Genomic DNA, 23560 nt, shown 5'->3' with positions numbered 1-23560 from the left:
TCATTGACCACTTATTCCCACTAATCTAATCTGTATATTTTCAGACGAAATAGTTTCTACACTTTTAATATATTTCCATTCCCACTGTCTTTATTATATTTCTAAGACTATTTACTTATTATCACTCCCTGTTTATTACTTATATCTTATCCTTTTTCACTAATATTCCCTTGCCTTAACGTCTTTTCCGTCACCATCACCATTTTCACTTTATCACTTTTCTAAGTTTTGTCACTCATGCTCCAACCTCGTAAGTTACAACTTTTCTGTCCCTTACTTGTACATGCGAATAGATCAGAACTATTGACAATATGTGTAGATAACACCCATGTTTACATACGTACTCGTTTCTTGGACACGACTGTTCGAGTGCAACTACGAGAAAAGTTATTAAAAGCGAAATTAAAAGCATTCAAATGGAATCGACATGCGAGTGCGATTGGTATGTTCCTAGACTATAATTGAAATCGTTTATGCTGTTACATTCCGATGAGATAGGCCCAAGGTTATAAACGCATCGAGGACATAACTGAACATCATCAAACGGTTTAACCGAGTGATGAGGGACAGCGCTATGAAAATTAATCTTCTCAAGTAAACAAACATTTTATTGCCCTTTTCATTTCCCGTTCCACTCTCAACCCTCGTGCGTGTTTTATTACTTCGACGCTGCCGCGAGTCGGCGACGCAACCCGTACAACAGCGGCTGCATGTCCGCCAGGCACGATCGAGCCAGCGGAATGTTTGACGCCACTGCGAACAAATGAAATTGCAAGCGTAAAGATTTCCTATATGATTCTATATCGGTCGCAGGTTTCCACACAACAAATCCCATCGTCACAAGCTACAAACACCGATGGAGCCAGCTCGTACCAAACTGGCATCGCGGTGTTCATCAGTCGTAATCCAGGAACAAAGTATCGGAGTAGGCCTACTAACACGTTCTGCAGGTTCGGCGCTATGTACCTCCCTTCAGATATAGTCTATATTGTGTCACACTGGAAGCACTGAATTCAAAATATGCCGAAGATATGAAGAGAGCAAACTGGGAGGAGGTGGAAAACTGCAACAGTACGAGCGATCTTGAAGAGTATCGATGCGGGTGGAAGAAAAGTTATATGAAGTCCAAGCCTGTTGTCCACTTGTTTTTCTCCGTGATACACTATCAAACAGAAGTGTCTTTGATAATTATTGTGAAATAAGAAGGCAACAGTACATAAATAAGTACTTGTCCACGGAGATACTGAAGACCATTTTGAGATGACGGGTACACCTGTAAAGAGAAGGCGATAACTAGCATAAGAATTCCGATGTAGTTCCCACTTCTACGAGTAAATTACAAACAGCACCACCAAAACGTACAATTAGAAGTTTTAGGTGGTGAGCCGTGAACGTCGGCTCGATCGCTCGGGCAGCTCGTCAGCATCTAGCGCCACCCAAATTATCGGTATATTCCCGAATGCTCTATCCTAATAGCAGCAAGGATATGTGGGTAGACAAGAGAGGGTGAAATAAGAGGTTTCTTGGTTAGCCGAGCAGTATCGCATCGACACTCGAAAACTTGCCTTTACCTGGTCATGTAGACAGCTAGACTCGGGAACTCGCCTCTGCCTAAACATGTAGACACGCTACACTCAGAAATTACTTATCGTTACTCGGAGATTTGCTTTTGTGTAGAGATGTAAACGAGAAGAGTTTCAAATTGTGCCGTGCAGATTAATATTGATTTAGTAATGAAGGTTCGAGAACGCGGAAGTTATACGTTGGCTACGATGGGTTATTCTGGAAGGATCCAGATTGTTGTAACATGTATTGGGCATTGAGAGATTCGCCTGTTTGGTGAAGTATTAACGTGGTATTTTCTAAATTCTTTGAGACATTTCCTCCTCTCATTAGTCTACGGTATGTTTGTAATAATTTAATATTTTACAGATGGCATGTGTTTATAGGCTAAATTGGTAGCCGAGTTAAGATTAAATATGGCTTTGAGCTTGAAGTAATGTATTAGAGGATATTGTACTGATTATCGGCTATTAATTCTCATTTTTTATTATTTCATTTAGTTTAATACTGTTACATATTTTCCATTATTAACTCTTTGTACGTTTATGTCAGTTAATCTCATTGTACATATTTGTATTCTTCACATATTTAATTAATTATATGTTATATTATTTAATATTCGGCATTGTTTATTTATATGCTTCCACTGCGCAACTAGATCAAATCCACATCATCTTTACCACCTATTCTACTAGCCGTATCCGATGTGTGGTGGCGTTTCAAATGGTAGATAGAGACATCGGAAAACGGTCACAGTGGACGATGCAAATGGTAAATGTTTTATGAAATTGGTCAACAATCGTAGGACTCTTCACTATGCAGCAAACATAGACGCCCACATTTACTTCCCTAACGCAGGAAAGTTTTAAGGTTACTCGTCCCAGCTTATGAGAGAAAGAAAGCGAGAAGGAGTAGGGAAATAGGAAAAGAGAAAAAAATTACCATTTTAAACGAAGAATACCTACACGAGGGCTATCCTGCCTTAGCCCTGACAGAACCAAGTTCCATCCCCAGGGCCCGTATCCCAAACACTTTCTATATCAGTATCGGAAATCCATACTATTTCAGTGGCGAATATACAGAACATGCTACGCATGCACCCAATGTCCTAATATTAAAAAAAACACACCCTCTATAATTCAAATTATTATTGTTGTTGTTATTATTATTATTAGTGTTATTATTATTATTATTATTATTATTATTATTATTATTATTATTATTATTATTACTACTACTATTACTATTACTACAATTTTATTTATTTCCATTTTTCTCGTTTTATTTTCCGCACAAATGTCAAATACTGCGAACTACCAAGTTACGGCATGCAATTATACGCCCTGTATGCAGCGTTCGACAAAAAGAAACCTTCTTAAGTCTCGGGTGTATTACTTATTGTTCGCAGATCTCGAAAAAGCGACAACCAGAGAAAGGGTGTGTTAGGGTAAAATACCACTCAGTTTGGGTGCCATCAGAGCAGAGTGTGACATTGCATGCTGTAGAGCAGTGGTGGACTGACGCACATTTTTTGTTGTTTTATTTAATGTGAAAATGGGTAACTGTAACGAGGTGTGTCAGTGTGACGTGGGAAAACTTAAATTAAAACCTTTCAGACATCTGAGCTTTGAGGAAAAGAAAATTATGTTTTCTCGGGACAGAACAGCGCCTAACCGGCGTGGCTCAGTCGGTTAAGGCGCTTGCCTGCCGGTCTGAAGTTGCGTTCGGGCGCGGGTTCGATCCCCCGCTTGGGCTGATTAGCTGGTTGGGTTTTTTCCGAGGTTTTCCCCAACCGTAATGTAAATGCAAGGTAATCTATGGCGAATCCTCGGCCTCATCTCGCCAAATATCATCTCGCTATCACCAATCTCATCGACGCTAAATAACCTAGTAGTTGATAGAGCGTCGTTAAATAACCGACTAAAATAAACAGTGCCTAAATTAACAGCGGCTAGATTTCACATATACGAGTAAATATACTGGTTAAGTCCACAGAATTTTATTTTGAAAGTTAAAGGATATAATAATAATAATAATAATAATAATAATAATAATAATAATAATAATAGAATAACAGAACTTCTAACATGTAATCCACTAACATATAACAAGAAAATTAGAAACGTGTTAATATCTTCAATTTGATTAAATACATTTATAGTCTATGTGTATGAATTAATCAACCTATATTATATTTGTATTCTATAATTTTGACATATATTAGTCCTACTTTTCACGTGCGATATTATTCTTCTCTTGTGTTAATATTATATTATATAATTCCATTGCCGCTGTAATTATATTTTAGTTCCAATTTTATTTTACTTATTTATTTATATTATTATTATTTTTTATTTTAATATTATATCTGAACTGCGACCGAGCACGAGCGCTGCTCATTCGGTCTCAAATTTTGTTAATACTACTGTATCTTCCTTTTATATTGCTTGTATTATTTTATTTGTATTTCTCTTTGTTTTGTAATTATATTTCTTTATTCCGTATATTTGAATTTAAATAAATAAATAAATAAATTTAAATAAATAAAATAAATAAATAAATAAATAAATAATAATAATAATAATAATAATAATAATAATAATATTTAGCCATGACTACTTCCTTGAAAAAAATTAAAGTAATTACATAGTGTATGCTTTAGTTCACTCTTCGCCACTGCTACCCCCAATACTTCACGCCAACCAATTTTTATTATGGCACATGATAGATGAAATGAGAGGGAAGGTGGGAAGTGTTAGTGAAATGATATAGGGAAACGGGAGTACCCAAAGGAAAAAATCTCTCTTCAACGTCTGCTTTGTTTACCACAAACTGGATCACGAGTTGCCGGGCAATCTGCGGCGTTTCTGGAGAGAAGATTTAGCGCGTTGAGATACGGCTTTGTAAGGCACCTTTATTAAACATTTTCGAGTTGTCGTTGGCTGCATCAGCATAAGATGCCTTTCCTTCGCATTATGACATACAATTTTTGAGAAAAATATTTTAATTTAAATTTCAATGTGATGCAATTCCATCGTCTGTGACAACACAGAGAAAACAAAAGGCCAAGGATACGCATTTTAATCCATATAGCAAGGTCATAAATCTCGACTTTGCTCACTGGGTTTCGAGTCAAAACCACTGTAACTGTGTGGTATTATACATGTCCTATAGATACAACAATAATTAAACAGCGCATGATTGCTTGTATAAATGCTTCAAAGTACTTGATAAGGGAATTACGTTGAAACTTGATCCAGCGGTTTCGTGAAGAACGTGTTAACATTTCACCTTCAAAGAGAAACACGTCTAACGTGTGTCACCAAAATTCAATTAAAAGTGTCTCTAACAGCGTCAGATGATTCAAAGCGAAGCTCACTCGCTTCATGTGAGTCTATTAACAGTGACGTCATGTAATCCATCTTGTTGAAGCGTTCGTCTCATAAAAGGCCTAAGTGTCATCCATGGAGCGAGACTGAGTAATTTCAAATGCTAGTAGGAACATAAAACTATTCCAGATAGCCGCTGAATATGTGCCGTCAAATGCACTGTATAGGCCAGGGACTGGGATCCCCTGTTTCCGTTGTCAGATCTTCAGCCGCTCAGATGAGGCGGAGCTAATATTTTACGAACTCATATTTTTAACCTACTGACATAGTGCCTGATAACCAGAGCGACTCCTTTTTTTTCCATGACAGAATTATCGTCGTTCACCATTCGCGGCTAACTTTTCACACACAGAGATAATAATGTAGTGAAAAGTTTTATCTAGATGAATCCGGTGTATTTTTCTGTTGTTGATATAGTAACTATTACTCGTATACACAACAGAGAATTCCGCAGTCATTTTGTATTTATTTTTAAATAATACACACATATAATAGAGAATAGGCACTTGAATACTCAAATATTGAGTCACAAAGTAATGAGACTGCAATAATACCCCTATATGCAAGGTACCATATCCGTCGTCAATTTTTTTTTCAAAATTATGGCGCTCGTGAATAATTATCTCAGTAGTTCGGAGATGGTTTTTCCTTTGTGCAAATAATCATTTATTTCATGTCATAACAACTACGTTTGTGTGCAAAATTTTACTATTTTTAAGTTTTATAACTATTAACCCTAGCAATACCGGGGGTACTTTGTGCCAAAATTTATATTTTAAATATTTAATTGATATATTAAAAATATGAAAATATAATTTATTGTCAGGTATGAATCCTTCTATCTTATTGTGTTACTGTTTAATCGTTTTCACTGATAGTTTTACTAAAATACGAAAATATGTCTAAGTCAGTGGTCGTCAGCACTCGCTGAAATGTGCAAAGGGTAAGCGGTGCTGTCCCGTGTGCACCGTCATGCAGCAGGAAGGGATAGAGAGCATACTCGCTAGCAGCTACGAGTGCACCATGGTGCACTGCATTTTCCGCGGGTAAGGGACGCTAGCCCCAGGGTGCTCTGTGCTGGCGATCCCTGGTCTAAGTGGACAAAAAATATTCCCCTTGTTGAAAAAATTGTTCTAAAATATAAAATGGCATTTCAACTTTTCTCTTTTATTATAGTACATACTATTTTCTGATAACAAATGTAAAAAAATTCTTCAAAATTAAATATTTTTGAAATGGTCACATAGTACCCTGCCGTTGGTACTGCATGTTATTTATTTGTGCAAATAATCATTTATTTCATGTCATGACAACCACATTTGTATACAAAAGTTTACTGTTTTTTAAGTTTTATAGCTATTATTAATATACAGTATCATTAATTTCTTTCCTACTGCTCACAGCAAGCTTCTTTCAAGCATCAGAACCTGGCATGTGGATTGATGTAAATTCAAGCGTATGTTTTGTTTCCAGCATACAATTGAACTCCTTCAAGAACTGAAAAAAGTTATACAGGGAAAACAAGGCATGCACGTAGGTTAGAAAATGTTCGTAGACTTGGTTTGAGGTTCCGTAGCCACGCAATTCTGCAGAGATCATTAGTCGCATGAAACCTCTTGCACCAAGACCGCAGACAACTCTGCTCCGATTCTTTCAACTGCATTCCGCTCTGTTATTCCACGAACTTTGGTCCCAGAGGTGTGGAGACCTCCAGCTCTGTGTTACATATCGATTCAGAGCGAAGAGCTTTCTGAAAGCTTTAGAAATGTAACTCGATTACAACGTCGCAACCCGGTATAATTGTGTTCTCAACACCTCGTTCTAAATTTGCGGCAACTCGCCTCCGCCGCAGTGCTCGTCGCACAACGCAGTCATTAAAGCGGATAACGAGAGGACCTCTGTGTGCACAGCAGGAGACGATCTCCCTCTTGCTTCAAGGCATACTTTTATTAAGCTTTTAATTTCAAGCTCTTTTACGAAGCGCTCAAGTCGTATAGCATCTATGTGACGTGGCAATTATTTATTAAACGCCTTCTTGCAACTACACAGGCATGTCATAGACCACGGAATTGCAGCGCAATAATGAAAAAATGATTTAATCAAAACCAATTCGTTTTACCACAAAACGTGACAAAAACTGTCTAGGATCAAATTTCTGACCTTCTGGTGTCCAATTGGTGCTCATTGTACCCGTATGACCATGAATGTTGATGACGATTCAGTAGGCCTACCTCGTCTTCAGTATCCAGTCTGAGAACAATTTATTATTATTATTATTATTATTATTATTATTATTAATATTATTATTATTACTATTATTATTATTCGTAGACACGACCTCTATCCCCAAATTAATAATACTTACGTAATTCGTTAATCACTAGATATTGTAACTTGATGTAATGGATATATTAATAATTTCGTCAAATATTTTAAATGCAAGCTACTAACAGATTCAAGCCTAAAAATCATTTTGAAATCTGCATACCAGTAAGTTGATTTTCTTATTGATAGTTCTAGATTATACTATCATACACAAAACTTGCGTTTTTAGCAGGAGAGTAAATGATACTAAGGGATATGTTACTGAAGCTAAATGACAGCTTGAGCAGTATGGGATGAAGATAAATGCAAATAAGATGAAGACCATGGTCATAGGAAGAAAAATAAAGAAGGTAAACTTGCGAATTCTAAATTAGGCAGTAGAGCAAGTGGACAGCATCAAATGCTGGGGTGTACTATGAGCAGTAACATGAGCAGCTGCCAGGAAGTCAAAAGAAGGATATCAATGGCAAAGGAAGCATTTAATAGAAAAAGAAGCATTTTTTGTTGAACCCTAAAGAAGAACTAAGACAGAGACTAGTGAAGTGCGTTGTATGGAGTGTGGCATTGTACGGGGCAGAAACATGAACATTACGACGAAATGAAGAGAAGCGAATAGAAGCATTTGAAATGTGGATATGGAGAAGAATGGAGCGTGTGAAGAGGACAGACAGAATTAGAAATGAAGCTGTATTAGAAGAAGTGGATGAAGAAAGAATGATGATGAAACTGATGAGGAAGAGGAAAAGGAATTGGTTGGGTCACTGCCTGAGAAGAAACTGCCTATTGAAGGATGCATTGGAAGGAATGGTGAACGGGAGAAGAATTCGGGGCAGAAGAAGATATCAGATGATAGTAGTTTTGAGTTTTAGAAAGATATTAACCTAATAGTAAAGTATTTTTTGTGAAAACCTAATTTACTGCTTCTCATTGTACATTAAGATATATGGATCATATGAGAAAACAAAGAGAGGAAAGCTTGGAGAAAGCTGGGTTTGGGCAGAACACTGAATGAATGATTGAATGAAATGATACACAACTCCAAGAATAAAATTAGACATGAGACAAGAGTAAAATTCTACAAAACAATTGCTATTTCCTAAATTTCTGTAAAGCAATACAGTTGGGTGCCCATACAAAAAACTGTGGCAGCCAGAATTATAATTTCGGAAGTGGGATTCTTAGAAAGAACAAAGAGACGCACTAAACAAGACCAAATTATAGATGAAATTGTAACAAAAAATTAAATGTGCAAAGAATGATACATAAAACTGAAGAATATCGCAACAAGTGGGCACTGTTCCATAAATATCACAGTTTTTCTGATGACAGATGAGAGGTAAATGATTGACAATTGTATAAATCTGATAAATTTTGTGTCACAAAATATAATTTGGTTTAAAGTTTGTAAATTTCGTGACAATTTTTCTACTTTCTGTTTCGTGAAACCTTTTATCCGATTTTATAAGTGAAGCGTTGCGCCGAATAACGGTCTACGTTACAATTTTTCAAAATCGAATTCTTAATGGCGTAATGCTGTGTATAGTCTTACACAGCTGTCACAAAACATTGTTTCTCAATTTCTGTATCAGAGGAGCTTTTATACGAGTTACAACCATGAATTTCACTATGTCACTAGTCACTTTAGCGTATCCAGTTGTTTACATCGTATCGGGAGTTTTTGCACGGGAGTTTGTTAACTTTACGAATACTAGGTACTTGAACTCTGTGTATCAGGTTTCGGTTGATCTATTACGTAAAATGGACGACTGGAAGACAGTGACGATTTCTACTGTAGATATTGACCAGCTAAATAAATCTAAAAAAAAAGGATCCAGACAAATTAATATTAATAAGTGGAAAAATGTGTCACGAAAGTCACTGAGAGATAGTGTCTTGAGTATACAAGGAAGACGTAGTCGCAAGTTAGTGCGAAAGATCCCCCAAGTAATGTAAGTTCCTGTCTGTTATTTATGCAGTATTTTATTAGTTGTATTTTAAGTTTGTTAGTCTATGTTGTGTTTTGCCACTGTAGTTTATTTTAGAATTTTATCAAGGTATTTCTTTTCAGGAACAAATTTGTGGGAATTCTTGTAAGGAGATGTGCTCACAGGTTGCTCTTGATGTCAGAAAGGAGCTGTTTAAGATATATTACTCTCTTACAGTCAGCATTTAAAAACTGTGATTGTTATTGTCTTCATTACTAATAAAATGCATACTTAGCAGATGAGGCATCTGTTGGAGTGGATACTGAATATTCGGGACAGGATTCAAATTCCATCCCCCAACGATTTCTCAACTGTAATATTCAATTTTCTTTATTCATTTGTTATTGTTATAATTTTCATTAATTTAATGGTATCCCTACATCTCAATACTGCACTTATTTTGTAATTATCGTGTTATTATTTGATCAATATTGTATGTTTATTCATAATACGACATTGAGTGTAACTTTAACAAATTACATGGCATTATTATTATTATTATTATTATTATTATTATTATTATTATTATTATTATTATTATTATTATGTATCGAAGTACATAAATTACATGGTGTTAATGGTTACGACGTAAATACCAGATCACTTATCTGTGGCACGCTAAGTATACCTCTTCATAGAACATCTTGTTATTCATCATCTTTTACAATATCCACCTCGCGTCAATGGAATTCCTTGTCACAAAGTATTAGGGGCTGCAAGACAATAAACACCTTTAAGAACAGCTTAAAAGATAACCTTATTAGCATTTCACTCCAATCATACTGATTTAAACTATCACTGACTACATTGTTACTTTTTTCTTTAGACATCATCCTGATTGTGCTGTATTTTAATTGTCTCGTAATAATCTCTTTCTATTATCTAATATTATTTGAAATATATTAACATTCTATGTATTTTAGTTTAATTCTGCTACACAGTTTATTTCAGTGTTTAATTAATAGTTCATAGTATTTTGTTGTTTAATTTGTAAATAACTCTTGTATACATGTAACTCTCATCTCAATCAAATTGTTGGATTCTTTGTAAGTTCATGCATATGTATATACACTTTTTGCTGGTTGAGTGGAAGAAAAGGCCTTACGGCCTTAACTCTGCCAGCTAAAATAAATCATTATTATTATTATTATTATTATTATTATTATTATTAATTCATATTAATATATATCATTTTAAAAAAATGTCATAATCAATGTGTTCTTAATTTAACATTTTTATTGATTTTGTATAGTTCATAATATTCTGATTGCATAAAACTGTTTATTGTCTGTATTCCCCAGTAGCATTTATTGTGGAGTTAAAAATGTGACAAACATCTATAATATGACTTTCAATAACATACAATCGTATACTTCGCTTAGTGTACAAAACATATTGATGGAATAACGGTCTATGTTGCCCGTCCGATAGTAAATTTATGAGCGGAATTACGATGTAACATTTTTGATCCTCCTGCACAGTTAGCAGATTGTAACATAGACCGTTATTCGGCCCAACGCTTTTACTATCAATATACTGTTAGCGAAATCAGTTAAAATCGATAGTCGAAAGTTGATCGTTATATACAAACAGTAGGTATACGCAAGCGCAGTCAGTAAATCCATCTTTTGACAAAGTGGAGGTCAAACAAAAGCAAGCTCCACTATCTGTACTTAACGGAGAGAGGCAAATATCCACTTTTATTATCAAAGTCGAACTCGGGTCTTATTTTGTAGCCACAAACAGAACTAAATATCCAAAGGGAAGGACAAAACACCAAACGTAAAAGGAATTAACCATTAGTTCGTGAAGCGTAAAACATTTATGTTTAAAGAATTATTAATGTCATTATTAATAATTCCATTCCTTTCAATAGGAAGTTTCATGATCTAATTATTGCCAAATGTTGAAATTATAATTTTTACTTCGAGGAGAAGAAAACTTTAAAGCAAATTTCATTTGCTGCTTCTGTTCCACAGCGGTACGAAGTCCGCGTACCTGTTCCTCTACTTCCTTTACGAAGGATATAATATTTCCTTTCATCTCTCTTTAAACGTATTATTCTCGCGAGCATTACGCTGGAACAATCTCACCAATTACGGCTAAAGAGGAAGAAAGACAAGAGTAATTACTCTTATCACTTTGTGAAATATCTTGTTCGTTGTTGTAGACACTTTCATGTTTCCAGGTCTATTATTATGCGCGGTGAATTCTTTCTTTGTTCAAAAGCTTATTCTGGAAACAGTAATCAGTCATGTATACGTAAGAGGTAATGCAAAAGGCAGATTTGTTACTACTTGTCTCTTTTGTTCTCTCAAGGCAGTGGTTTCCAAGAAAAGTGTGATTAAGCTATTGTAATGTAGACAGTGTATTAAATTTTATATTACTTTATGAAAATACAAATCAGCTTACACACAACTGCTTTCTTGTGAGAGACGTACAACGGAAGTTATGTAATACAAAACTTTAAAATGTAACGTAATATGATATGATATGACATAACATACTATTTTTTTATTTGGTTATTTAACAACGATGTATCAAATAATGTTTTTTTTAGCGTCGATGGGATTGGTAGCAGGGAGATGAGGCCGAGGATTAGTCACAGGTTACTTGACATTCGCCTTACGTTTGGGGAAAACCTCGGAAAAATCCAACCAAGTAATCAGTCCAAGCGGGAATCGAACCAAGCAGGTTCGATTCCCCGGCATCTAAGTATTTTTTTTATAATGACTGGGAAATGTAAAATTATTTTTGAAAGTCTTGTTTGATCTATAGTTAATCCTAAATTATTTATTCCACAGTCGAATATTTATATTGCTGTTTGATATCAGCGTTCCTCAATTTATCTTTTTTGTTACTCCCATTATATGTCATGAAACCCAATCTCAGCTAGTTTTATTCTCCATTCACTATTTTCTTTAAAACTCAAAAGCAAGCAGTCCGTCATTGTCAATAGTTTCATAAAACTAGAGTCGTTTAACCCCTCTGTAGTTTCATTTCTTAAAGTTTCCGTAACAATCCTATACAGGATGATTTAGGATCTCTGCAACAAACTCTGGGGATCGATAGATCTCGCAACGAGGTTAATTTTTCGTAAGACAACCCATGTTCTCCGATGCCTCGTTTAGGAGCTAAGCAACATCAAAACAAAATCAAGTTTTAGTGACATTAACAATTTATGAAATGAATTATTTTTCAAGTATGTTTGCTGACAAGTCACAGGTGTTCAAAGTATCTACCCTGAACCTGATTACATTCGTTACACCGTCGTAGCAATGGTTATCGACCTGTGTCGAATTTAATCAAATGCAGCTAATACTCGCATAGCCGGTTCCTCTCTGGTGTCAATCCGAGTGGTGTATTACTTCACATGTCACAAAAGAAAAAAAATAAGGGCGTGAAGTCGGGTGATCACGCTGGCCATGCAACAGGTTCGGCTCTCCATATCCATTGCTCCATGTAGATGTTGTTCAGATGTACTTGTACAGCCAAGTTGAAGTGCGTTGGGACGTTATGTTGAATCAAAAGTCTCCTCACATCGTGAAGATTACATCCTCCAGGAGCACCGGAAGCGTGTTCCGAAGAGCGCTCCATTCAAACGGGGCAGCAAAATGACAGGACACTTGTAACCTGCCCGCAAGGAAATAAATGAATAATTCATTTCATAATTAACTGTAAATGTCACTAAAACCTGTCTTTTTTTTCGATGTCGCGTGGCTACTACATGAGGCTTAGGAGAACATGGGTTGTTTTACGAAAAATGATTCTCACTGACAGATCTATCGATCCTCAGAGTTCGTTGCAGAGGTCCTGAATCACCCTGTATAAGTACGAGTAATTTATAAAAAAAAACTTAGAGGAGAAATGTTGCTACAGAACATTACATAAATGAAAATTAGTTGAAGGAAAGAATCCTTTAAGATTGCACAATTACAACTAACATTCATGACTGCGGCTCTGGTATTTAATTTACGAACCAAATTATTTTAACAAACCTAATTTAAGTATCTCGTTGCAAAATGCGACATGGGAATCGCGTAAGAAAACAGCAAACGAGCTTCTCTTTCCCAATCATTTTGCGACAGATCACGTCGAGCTGTCTTCATTATTCCTTTTACAGATGCAGTAAATTAAGAGGAATTTCGAATCAGCTGCAGCTCCAGTTTATATGTGAGGATTTCTTTCCGACGTTTATTTCAGGTTTGGAATGCCATACACTTTTATTCTCTAGAAACGAATGGGATCTGTGAGTAAAACTGTTGCAGCTCATTCCGACCGACGAGAGGCCCTCCCCTTCGCACAGAATGTAATTCGTATATTGCCGCATGACTGAAGTTCGATTAAGCTGAAATCTGTCGTAAAACCCATGCGCAAATATTTCACGGCCGTTTCGTCTGAAGCCATCTTTATCGCTCTGAAGAACATTACAAAATATCACGGCGGAGCTTCAAAACGGATTTTCATAATATCCCGCCTCACTTAACTTCATTTCCTTCTTTAAAGACACAAAACTTTACTGTGTGCAGGGAAAATATTTCGCTTCTAGTTTAATTACATTTCTTAGTTCACTGCCGCTAATTAAGATGGCACAACTTCATTGAACGTACTGCAGAGTTGAAACATTGAGTTTTGTGTGACAGTCTGGTTTCTGAAGAAACACACCAAATGTCACAACTACTCGTCAGATATTATTTTAAAAGTTATTGAGTGTAGTATCTTCCGTAATTCTTTCTTGACCGCATTGTTGTTGAGCTTAGCTCATATTTGGACTTATAACTATGAGATACAATTCTTCCGAAATTCGCGTTATTGCGTCCATTTCCAGAGAGAAGTGAATGCTGTTGAAAATAAACTGTCTAAATATCTGAACGAAATTGACACAGTGAAGAGAAATATTTAGTAAAGCGATAGTCGACATGGTCCTTAAATTTTGCAGCACGAAACAGTTCAATGACCAACTTATGGTTCTTAGCTTAGATACTAAAAACTCATTATTGGCTAACTGAAGAGAAGAGAGGCGCCTGAAATGCGAATTTCGAGACATATATTCCTAGAAGAGTTCGGGGCAGAAGAAGATATCAGATGATAGACGACTTTAAGTATATGGATCATATGTGCGGAGACTAAGAGTAAGATAGTAAATAGGAAAGACTGGAGAATTTTTTAGTTTGCAACTTGTGTGTATGCATGTATGTATGTATATATGTATGTATGTATGTAATGTATGTATGCATGCATGTATGTATTTTTAGTAGGTTATTTTACGATGCTTTATCAACATTTTAGGTTAGCTATTTAGCGTCTGAATGAGATGAAGGTGATAATGCCGGTGAAATGAATCCGGGGTCCAGCACCGAAAGTTACCCAGCATTTGCTCATATTAGGTTGAGGGAGAACCCTGGAAAAAACCTCAACCACGTAACTTGTCCCAACCGGGAATCGAACCCGGGCCACCTGGTTTCGCGGCCAGACGCGCTAACCGTTACTCCACAGGTATGGACTGTATGTACGTACGTACGTACGTACGTACGTACGTATGTATGTATGTATGAATGTATGTATGTATGAATGTATGTATGTATGTATGTATGTATGTATGTATGTATGTATGTATGTATGTATGTATGTATGTATGTATGTATGTATGTATGTATGTATGTATGTGCCCTAGAATTTAGTCTGTACTAATATAAAAGGAATTAAGTCTACAATTACGATACTGAGAGTCCACGTTAGTAACGTCAATCCAAGTAGATGGTCTGGACATACATATCCGTATCTACCTATATAAAGTAGGTGGATTCCCATACAGTTCCCAGAAACATACATACTTTTTCGTTCACTTCTTATTAAAGTTTTCTACTGAACTGTTCTATTATTTCTATTACCAAGCGCCAAAGAAAAAATCTTGCAAGGAACATTTTCATAGAGAGGATATTCGAATTACAAATGAAACATTGTCCCCCATATTTGGAGAAAAAGCTTCTATACTTTATAACGAGATAAAAGCTGAAATGATTGTTTGCACAGGAAATTTTAAATATAGGCTAGTAGCTACGAACAAAGGTATTTGTTTTGCGTAACAAGGCGAGATGACAAAGACTTATGTAACAGAACATAAAAAGGTTAGGAAAATAGGGAGAAATAAAGTATTAAACTTACTGAAACTCAAAGAAAACTAACCAATATATCGATAAAACTCTGTACCAAGAGGACGGTGAAAGAAAAAGGAATACTTTTACTGAACAAAGAAAATAAGATACTAACAGCTGAAGTGTAAAAACGTTCAACTGAATACAAAGAAGAAAGGAATGGACACAATAAAAAGAAAGAACTCGGGAAAGACAATAAGGTTACACAGTGAGATAAACAAGAGCGAGGTTGAGTAAGACAAAGCGTTACAAACTATTAACAATAGCGATTCACTTAGTTTAGTTCTACCGTCTTTGGTGTTCTAGTTCTAGTGTATCCGACTTTCACGACTTGACACGACCGAGGACGGTGCATTTTTAGGATTAGGTCTAATAAAAGCACTTAGTCCTTCTCGGAGTCGGGAGCACATGAAGAAAATTTGCTTTTGAATAAAGAGGACTTCAATCAAAATTTTAAGCGGCCATTTCTCGTTGAGGTTAACAATTTTGAGCAATGTCGCTGCAGGGTTTTGCTAGGCTACTCAAGCATTTTCTGGTGCTTCACTTAGGGGGGGGGGGAAAACAGAAATCAGATTTTGATAATATTGTGATATCTCTAAAAATAATTCTGCAATGACTTTAAAATTTGTGGAAGGCGCAGAACTGGAGTATAATGTCAGTTATCTTGAGGCGTGCACAAATCAAAAGAATAGAGAATAGTGTAGGCTACATAGAGGATGATGCCTTACCAAAACCTAATCAACCCGATCCAATCTGAACGTATCTGGTCTAATTTAATCTGATATAATTACTAGTGAGCGATGTACGCATGGAGGGGGGTAAGGAACTGGCAAAGTTACCCCATTACCTCCTGGCTTAGTTGCCTCATGAGTGATGTCTTGTTGGTGTTACTTATGAGCAGGCTTCGAGACTTTGGACCCGATACAATAAGTTTACTGTGTTTGTACTATAGGTTGTTGCTCGCTGCAGGTACTGAAAGGTAGAGATGTGTTGAGGTAACAATGTTGCTATTTAGAGTAGAGTACGGTAGTATGGGGGAACACACACATATGGACATTCTGAAAGTAAATATAGGCTACATTACACTATGACAATGTCAAAACAATGTGAAAAGCATTTATTCTCCTGTCTTTTATAAGCATTTGTGTTTAATTATACACAGTGTTAATGGTGGAAATAAACATGTAGCAATTTTAATTTCTTCATTTATCCTATTGGTCATCTTTAGGAAGTTCAGTTACAGTACCGAATTGCAATGTACTACAAAATACATTTTCAGTGTCTCAAACGTAAATCTTTTTCAGTTGTCTACCAAACACAGTTTGAGCTGTGAAAACATGCGTTCTACGTTGCATGACTTTATAGCAACAAAATGAAAAAACCTAACATCATTGCAATCTCTAAGAGACAGTCCTTTATTATCGGGTGATAATATGTCCACTAATTTGCTGTTTATATTACACAATGTTCCATATCCGTTATTTTTACATAAAATTGATTTCCATTTCTGTTTTACACGTTCAGTAACCGGTGTACTTGGTGTATAATTCTCTGTGTTATTTCCTGAATTAATTTGAGGGCTTCCGGCATCTCTTACTCTGACTTTTCTAACCGTGTAATAGTTTCAGACACAGTTTGAAAATAGGTTTGTATGAAAACCAAATTATTCATCAGAACCTTCAAATCCAGAGCGTTTTTCTTTGCGTATTTGTTGTCATTCATTCTACAGTACCCCCACTCACTGTACGCTTTACCACTATACTCAGTACGCCGTTATGCGGATTTCCCACTGAACTGCTCTATCGGGTCCGAAGTCTCGAAGCCTGCTTATGAGGTTCCCAGCCGACTATAAACAACTAATATAATACAATACAATCTCGATAGTCATCATCTTATCTGATCCTATCTAATTTAAAGTAACATCGTTCAATATTGGAATGGAATGGTTTCAATATTCACTTTTACGACATTAATTGTCAGATTTCTGATTCTTCTGTACATGTTTATTTTACTAATTTTCGGAAAATAGCGATATATATATATATATATATATATATATATAGGAAGAAGAAACTGTTGAATAGAAAACATATATTACATTTTGTGATTAAATGCACGGCTAATTAGAAAATTAAGTTTGAAGTTTCATCAGTCCGGCAACATCGCCGCTAAAATGCTCTACTCGTATGCAGATGTAAGAGGTCAACGAAGTTGATGTGTCTCCGTACGTAAGCTGTCAAGAAGTTGCCATGCGTTCACTTCGTGAAATGGTTTGAATTGAGGGATTTTTAAAATTAAATTTACACGAAAACCGTGCACGCTATTGAAATACGCCAGGGGATAAATTATTCTTTATTAGATTTCCTATCGATATGAAAAAAAATATCACGATCTTACTCGCATTATTTACCGAATAAGAGATTATTAAACTTTTGGGAAACACATTTTTTTTTCTGAAAAAAAATCTATGAACTTTCCACCGATATTATAGATTTTTGTTACATACAACATGAGCTATTCGTTCTGAAAATCTGCAAGGCTATTTCACTTCCACCCTGTATATTTAATGATCATACTCTGTTAAATAGCTTTCTTTTCCCTTCCACTGCTGTAAGTATGCTATTATTATCTTGTTTTTAGGGAAGTAAATTAATTTTACCGTGATAATGTCGGTTGCTATTGACGACGGGACGTAAGTCACATTACTTTCCTAGGGAAGTAAGTGTTAATATGTTTCGTTCAACAGTCGCATAGCAACAAACAAAAAATTACTCAAAACTCGACGGTTCCCTACCCAACAGTTCTGATATTAAACCATGTAAAATGAATAGCTATACTTATTACATAAAATGTGGAAGTGGAAAAAATGCAATTCGTGAGTTAAGTAGAATTTGCTAGAGTCGGACTACTAAATTGCCGCCCGAGCGATAGCAAACTCGTCCTCATCTAGTAAAAACTACTTACCTCCCTTAATACACAAATATATTCGTTAAGAATTAGCCAACAATAAAATTTTCGCATTTTATATTTGTTGAAAATAAACTCACGATTAAGCAGAAGCACATAAGAAATAGCATAGAATATCTTCCGTAGCAGAACCTGAAAGATTTATGAAGTTCAGTCAGAAATGTTGAAACTTGCTTCAAATACGAGTACGGACGAAAAGATGAGAAATACTTGGGCCGGAGCAGGATATCCACTCAACAAAACTAGAATTCTAGGGAGTCTCCTAAGACAGTTTTAAACTACTCTGAACCGCGACAAGACTGGTTTAATGGCCTGTAAAGAGACTCCATACGTATAGCTAATAGCAAGAGTTACGCTTCTAGTGGTTGTGTTGGTGATGAAAATGTAGAAGATATGAAAAACTTCCATTATACCGTCGAGCTCAAATCTGCATTCTTGCAATCCGTAGCGAATTACTTTATCAATTTTGTTAACTGCAGTTTCTATAGTGATTCAAGTTACTTCCTCCATATTACTATACACATAAATAGGCCTGTAGTAACCACTAAAAAAAAGGAACTTAAAAATTTCAACAGAAATGTCGTTTTGCGGTGTTTGAATACGTTTATATTATTTCGAAATGTCGGCGGAGTGTATGATTCAATTGTCGGTTTTGTGTTCAGTCTCAAGGCAATTAATTTTATTGTTGTTTACAAGTTTGTAGTAAAGCGACACGAAACAAAATTTGGACGATATTTCCTCTGTATTCTGGATGAGAGCCAACTAAGTATTGGGCGTTTCAGTGGTGCTGTTTGACTTTGTGGTGAATCACAGTTCACAATTTGCTTTCCAGCGATTCTCACATTAAAAGCACAAATTCACGTTCACTAATTAATTGGTTGTTCATGAGCCTACAAAGCTGGAGACTAACAAATGAAAGCAGGTCCATGAATCGCAGAGTCGTGGCGAGTTGCTGGGGGCGGGCGGGTTGGCTGGCGATGTAGGTGCAGAAGCTGCTTGTAGGTCCTCAGGCGACTGACTATAATGCCTCCGGATGCCAACTTCATCACCGATAATCAGTTGAACACATTTGTTTCCAATCAAATGGTTTGCCTACTACGGAGTATATTTTATAGATGAGATATTATACTCCAGAGATTTCATTTAATACTTTTCGAGACTTATTGACTTGCGACTTACGAATTCTTTAACTCTTTTACATTATCGGTAAGTTTCGAATTCGATACCAATTTCTGTTAACAATAGGTTAACAAATGGCTTTTAAGGAACCCGAAGGTTCATTGCCGCCCTCACATAAGCCCGCCATCGGTCCCTATCCTGTACAAGATTAATCCAGTCTCTATCATCATACCCCACCTTCCTCAAATCCATTTTAATATCATCCTCCCATCTACGTCTCGGCCTCCCTAAAGGTCTTTTTCCCTCCGGTCTCCCAACTAACACTCTATATGCATTTCTGGATTCGCCCATACGTGCTACATGCCCTGCCCATCTCAAACGTCTGGATTTTAAGTTCCCAATTATGTCAGGTGAAGAATACAATGCGTGCAGTTCTGTGTTGTGTAACTTTCTCCATTCTCCTGTAACTTCATCCCGCTTAGCCCCAAATATTTTCCTAAGCACCTTATTCTCAAACACCCTTAACCTATGTTCCTCTCTCAAAGTGAGAGTCCAAGTTTCACAATCATACAGAAGAACCGGTAATATAACTGTTTTATAAATTCTAACTTTCAGATTTTTGGACAGCAGACTGGATGATAAGAGCTTCTCAACCGAATAATAACACGCATTTCCCATATTTATTCTGCGTTTAATTTCCTCCCGAGTGTCATTTATATTTGTTACTGTTGCTCCAAGATATTTGAATTTTTCCACCTCTTCGAAGGATAAATCTCCAATTTTTATATTTCCATTTCGTACAATATTCTGGTCACGAGACATAATCATATACTTTGTCTTTTCGGGATTTACTTCCAAACCGATCGCTTTACTTGCTTCAAGTAAAATTTCCGTGTTTTCCCTAATTGTTTGTGTATTTTCTCCTGACATATTCACGTCATCTGCATAGACAAGAAGCTGATGTAACCCGTTCAATTCGAAACCCTGCCTGTTATCCTGAACTTTCCTAATAGCATATTCTAGAGCGAAGTTAAAAAAGTAAAGGTGATAGTGCATCTCCCTGCTTTAGCCCGCAGTGAATTGGAAAAGCATCAGATAGAAACTGACAGATTAACAATACGTTTGATATTTATAGACTATCAAGATGATAAATCAAAGAAAGCACAGAGTACACTGCTGCTATTTATAATGTTAGGTACGCGTAAGACAATCGGTTTTAAATTTAACCACGAGGCTCTTAAGCCTCTAGATATTTCGCATCACTGAACTTTACAAATCCTCCCTGCCAGAAAGTTCAAGTGAAATGAAAGCAGCAGTAACTTCGTAAACACCTCTGGTACAACATAGGAGCTGAATGTATGTTCTAAGTTGTGTATAATTAACCCATTGGCATAGACTTTAGCCGTGATTTATTACTAAGGTGGCGGTTGTTTCGGAGCTTGCACGATCGGTGCTTTGTTGCGAGGCCTGAAGAGGAGAAACAAGAGGCTAATGTTTACGGAAATGAGGTGCTGCGGCAGGTATTTTCAAAGCGTGGACGTAAATTCTCGTAAATTCCGGAACGACAAGGATTCGCAGGCCGCAGTGCGTCCCCGCTCAGGTATTCAGAGCGGAGCAACACATAAATCCTTTCCAGATTCTGTTTGCAGCCTCGCTTGCGCACTTCCAGCGGGACATTTTGTAATGCGTCAGACTGGCGTGAATGATAAGGGAGGCAAAACTTTAACAATCCTTTTAAGTTACAGAGGATTTCCAGAGACGGTGAGATGATGTGGTGATAATAAAATCAGTAAGGAATGAGAATTGTGAGGAAAATAAAAGTAATGAATACCATGCGATATACAATAGAACCTCGATTATCTATCACCCTATTAACCGCCGTTGAAAACCAGATTTAAATTAGTGAACTTCTGGTCCACTACCGAACATGTTAAACACTAAGGGTGCTATTCATAGACATTTCGCTAGCCCGGCCTACGAGCGTGCTAAACAGGATTCATATCATATCATATCGCTGGCATTGGTTTATGAATACGAAAAACGTTAGTTCGCTGATCATCCACCGAAAGCCCGCGCTAAGAATGTCTATGAATACGGCCCAAGATCACGGAAGAAATTACGAAACTGTAGGCCTAAGTATTATGAACTTAATTATTAAAATCTTTTATGATAGAATTGTCCTATTTTTTCGATTAACCGTTCAGTACACTCCCTTCATTGCCACGTATAATAGAGATTCTACTGTATCTCGTTCTGTTATAGACGAAAAGGAGGAACAATAATTTATTATAACCTACATAAATGTTCGGTTTCAAGTTTTCCGTTACTGTCATTTTGTATGTAGCAATATAGCCATATTACAGAAAAATTCACGGCGTTATTTTGCATTTAACAACGTACGAACAATGTGTCGAGTAAAAATTTTGTTATGCTTTCAGTACAGTTTACCGTATACTCCGCACATCTCATTCTAATAGTAATAGGCCTACATCAAGATGTTTACCTGTGGTGTAGGGCTGCGAGTAATCCTTGTCGGGGCTCGTGTATAGCTTTCCACTGGCTTCGTCTCCAGGTTCCAGGTACGCCTTCGAATCTCGAGGATCACAGTAGGCCTCTACGATCTCTACCTGTAAAGAGAAAAATATAATTATAGTATCAAATACTGCTATTCTTTTTAAAATCTCACTTAATTAACCATGTTAGCATTTCAGTCGTAAGTTATACAAATAATCTGATACTGCACATACAAGGTGGGCTAAGGAAACGGGAGATTTTAATTTTGTTGTTGGTAGTACATGGATTATTTTAGTAGGCTTAGATTCATTGTCATTGTTTAGCCTCATTGTTGCAATTTATTAAACATGGAGCATTGGACTGGAATACAACGAGGATTTGCTGTAGAATCTTATTATCTAAATGGTCAATGCGGAAAAGCTTCTCGTAGAGAGTTTCGCCGCCACTTTCAACTTGCCGACCTGGATGGCTCAAGCGGTAGGGGCACGGCATGTCTCTATCTCTTGGTCCGAAACGTTGTGGGTTCGAGTCTCGCCTTAGGCATGGGTGTTGTGTACGTACTAGTTTAAGAAAGCGGAAAAATAGAAAACAAACAAAAAAAAAAAGAACAGAAAAAGAGAAACGAAAAAGGGGAAAAAATAAGAAAAAAAAACTCCGTTGTCATGATTCTCTGCCCTCTTCACATGCGATTCGAAATTTAGAAGAAACAGACTCAGCACTAAAGAAGAAAGCTCCAGGTAAAGAAAAACTGCTCGTTATGTGATAATGATTCAAATGTTTTAAAGTGATCATTTGAGAAGAAATTTTCGTATCAACAAATCAACTTGGTTTCAGCAAAACGGTGAAACAGCATATACTTCAGCCATCTCTATGGCGGAAATGGGAAATTTGTTTGGAAATCATGTCATACCGAGAAATGGTGACATTCCCTGGTCTGTAAGTTTTCCCGATTTAAGTACATGATTTCTTTTTATGGGGATATCTATAAAGTAAGGTATTCGTAAACAAACAACGAAGCATTGAAAACATTGATCAACTGAAGACAGCAATTCGTGAAGAAATTCCAAACATCACAGTCGAAATGCTGCAAAGTGTAAAGAGAAACTTCAAAGAGCGATTACAAGAATGTATGCCACGTTGGTGGAGGGATGGATGGTTGGATGGTTAATTGAATAATTTTAACAATAGAGTTATGGAGAAAGTAAAGGATACAAATATTTTTTTTAGTTCAACATCATTTCTACAAGTATATGCCTATTTATAATACGAGGCATAAATCTGTAGAATGGACCTATAATTAAAGACCTGATGACAAACATCCAAAGTCCATTGCAGTAAAATGTTCAGGAGAGTAAGAAAACTACATAGGCTTGCAATATAAGAGGTAATGGAAAAAATATTTGTATGATTTAAAAACACAGACTTAGAGTCGGACTTAGGGTATTCATCTTTACAGGATGGCGGCCTATGCAAAACACAACATAGGCTATGTCAGGTCATCATCATCATCATCATCATCCTTCATGCATTAGGAAATTGATTC

At 36.3% G+C, this 23560-nt stretch overlaps 1 protein-coding gene across 1 annotated transcript in view; it reads right to left on the bottom strand.

The window, feature by feature from the left end:
* The window catches only part of hwt (heavyweight), a 275487-nt gene that overhangs the window by 142412 nt on the left and 109515 nt on the right, over nt 1-23560 (bottom strand). Inside the window, exon 3 of the mRNA XM_069834175.1 lies at nt 22007-22130. Coding sequence (XP_069690276.1) covers nt 22007-22130 — 124 coding nt within the window. The remainder of the gene's footprint in view (nt 1-22006; nt 22131-23560) is intronic.

Source organism: Periplaneta americana, chromosome 9, assembly GCF_040183065.1.
Source record: "Periplaneta americana isolate PAMFEO1 chromosome 9, P.americana_PAMFEO1_priV1, whole genome shotgun sequence".
Classification (NCBI taxonomy): Eukaryota; Metazoa; Arthropoda; class Insecta; order Blattodea; family Blattidae; genus Periplaneta; species Periplaneta americana.
Note: the sequence above shows the minus strand (reverse complement) of the source record. Positions and strands in the feature narration are given on the sequence as shown.